This window comes from Helobdella robusta, assembly GCF_000326865.2.
Source record: "Helobdella robusta unplaced genomic scaffold HELROscaffold_3, whole genome shotgun sequence".
In the NCBI taxonomy this organism is placed as follows: Eukaryota; Metazoa; Annelida; class Clitellata; order Rhynchobdellida; family Glossiphoniidae; genus Helobdella; species Helobdella robusta.
In genome coordinates, this window is record NW_008704501.1 from 6,165,869 (window position 1) to 6,167,674 (window position 1,806).

At 39.0% G+C, this 1,806-nt stretch overlaps 1 protein-coding gene across 1 annotated transcript in view; it reads right to left on the reverse strand.

The window, feature by feature from the left end:
* HELRODRAFT_161613 (hypothetical protein) overlaps positions 1-347 on the reverse strand; it is a gene marked incomplete at both ends in the record, with an annotated part of 1,601 nt that extends 1,254 nt beyond the window's left edge. The window contains one exon of the mRNA XM_009021515.1: positions 52-347. Coding sequence (XP_009019763.1) covers positions 52-347 — 296 coding nt within the window. The remainder of the gene's footprint in view (positions 1-51) is intronic.
* Between the last annotated feature and the right edge of the window lie 1,459 nt (positions 348-1,806).

Genomic DNA, 1,806 nt, shown 5'->3' on the forward strand with positions numbered 1-1,806 from the left:
GCAGGCATTTTGATCGTTGTTGTATCGGTGTGTGTTCGTTCCTTTGCATACATGTTTGTGACGTTTTTCGGTATGTTCTTCTTGAATGTCATAATCTCGACTGTTATTTTTGTAGGAATACTTCCATTGGTTGCTGCGACAGTAGTAGCAGTAGTAGTAGTTGCAGTAATAGTAGTGGTAGTAGTAGTAACTACCATAGCTGCAGTAGTATCCACAAAATATTTTGGAGTAAAAGTATTTTCATCTTTCGTCATGCCGGAATTAGCAGCAAAAGTGTTTGTAGAGGTGTTGGAAAAAACAGAACTTAACGTAACAGAAACTGAAACTGTAGTTGTCGTAAAAGCCATCGTGGCAGCAGCAAGAACTGCTGTGGCTGTGGTAATGGTGGCTGTGGTAGTAGTCATTCGAGTAGTAGTAATTAGAGTGGTAGTAGTGGCAATTTGAGAGGTAATAGTATTTTTAATGGTTTTGTAAGAGTTGGTTATTGTGCCCTTGGGGTGAATGTTAAAAGGTATGTTACTCAAGATGAGTCGCGTTGAATTTATGCTGATAAAGGTAATTGCATCAGGTCTGGCGATGTTAGTTGCCGAAATGTTTTGTAATGTTGTTGTTGACGTTTTTGTTGGTGACGTTGATGACATTGTTGTTGTTGTTGTTGTTTTTATTGTTCTTCTTCTTTGTTTTGTTGTTGTTGTTTCAAGTACAATGGAAGTTTCAATGCTTTTTAATTGTAAAGTTAACGCTGATGTTATTGATAGTAGATTTGTTGTTGCTGTGTTTGTTGTTGTTGCTGCTGCTGCTGCTGCTGATGTTGTTGTTGTTAATGTCATTGCAGGTGAATTTTCGTAAAAGTTTCGCGTTAGTTGTTTACTCCCCTTTATTTGTAATGTATTTTTATCTCGAGATTGCATGCCTGTTCTTTGTAAGAACTTTTTTATTTCAGTTGATGACTCTGCTGTTTGCGCCGGTTCTATGAAAATTGAAGTCAGCGTTGGAAGAATTTGTTCGTTTGTTGTTGTGATTGTTGCTGGTGATGTTGTTGTTGATGTTGTTGTTGTTGCTGGTGTTGTTGTTGTTGTTGATGTTGTTTTTGTTGTTGTTGTTGCTGCCGCTGTAGTAGGAGGTGATGATTTTGTCGTTGCAGTATTTAAAATTGGTAGTAAAACTGATGTCTTTGTCGATGTGGTTGTTGTTGTTGTTGTTGTGTCATTTGAGGGTGATGGTGGCTCTGGTAACAAATCCGCCAATCTTATATCGAACGCCATCTTCATCGTCGTCGTCACCGGCGTTACCATCGTCGATGATGACGTCACTCTTAACGCTGACGTCATCGCCATTATCATCTTCGTCGTCGTCGTGGGCATGATGGTATCAGTTGAGGTGAGGTGGTGAGAAAAAATGATGGAGACCCAAAACAGGTAGTTCCAGTTCAAAGGATTCATCTGCCTCTTCCTACAATCATTTTCCCACCTGTGTTACCTGGCTTCTATCACATGACCACCTACCCCCCCACTTACCTGCCTACCTACCTACCTACCCACCCGACTACCTACCCCTTGTCCTATTTTTCTATCGGTCTATAGTTTTTTTTTATCTGTCCGCCTGTCTGTCTGACTTTGACTGTCTGTCTGGTTTTTTTTCAAGTCAGACTATTTACGATTTCATTTCAGTGTGTTTCATTATTTCTGGGGAGAGAGAGAGAGAGAGAGAGAGAGGCCCAGGATGTTATCTGGAAAAATTAATAAACAATATTATTATTAACATAGGTAGTAATATTAATAATATTAATAATAATCATAGTTATTA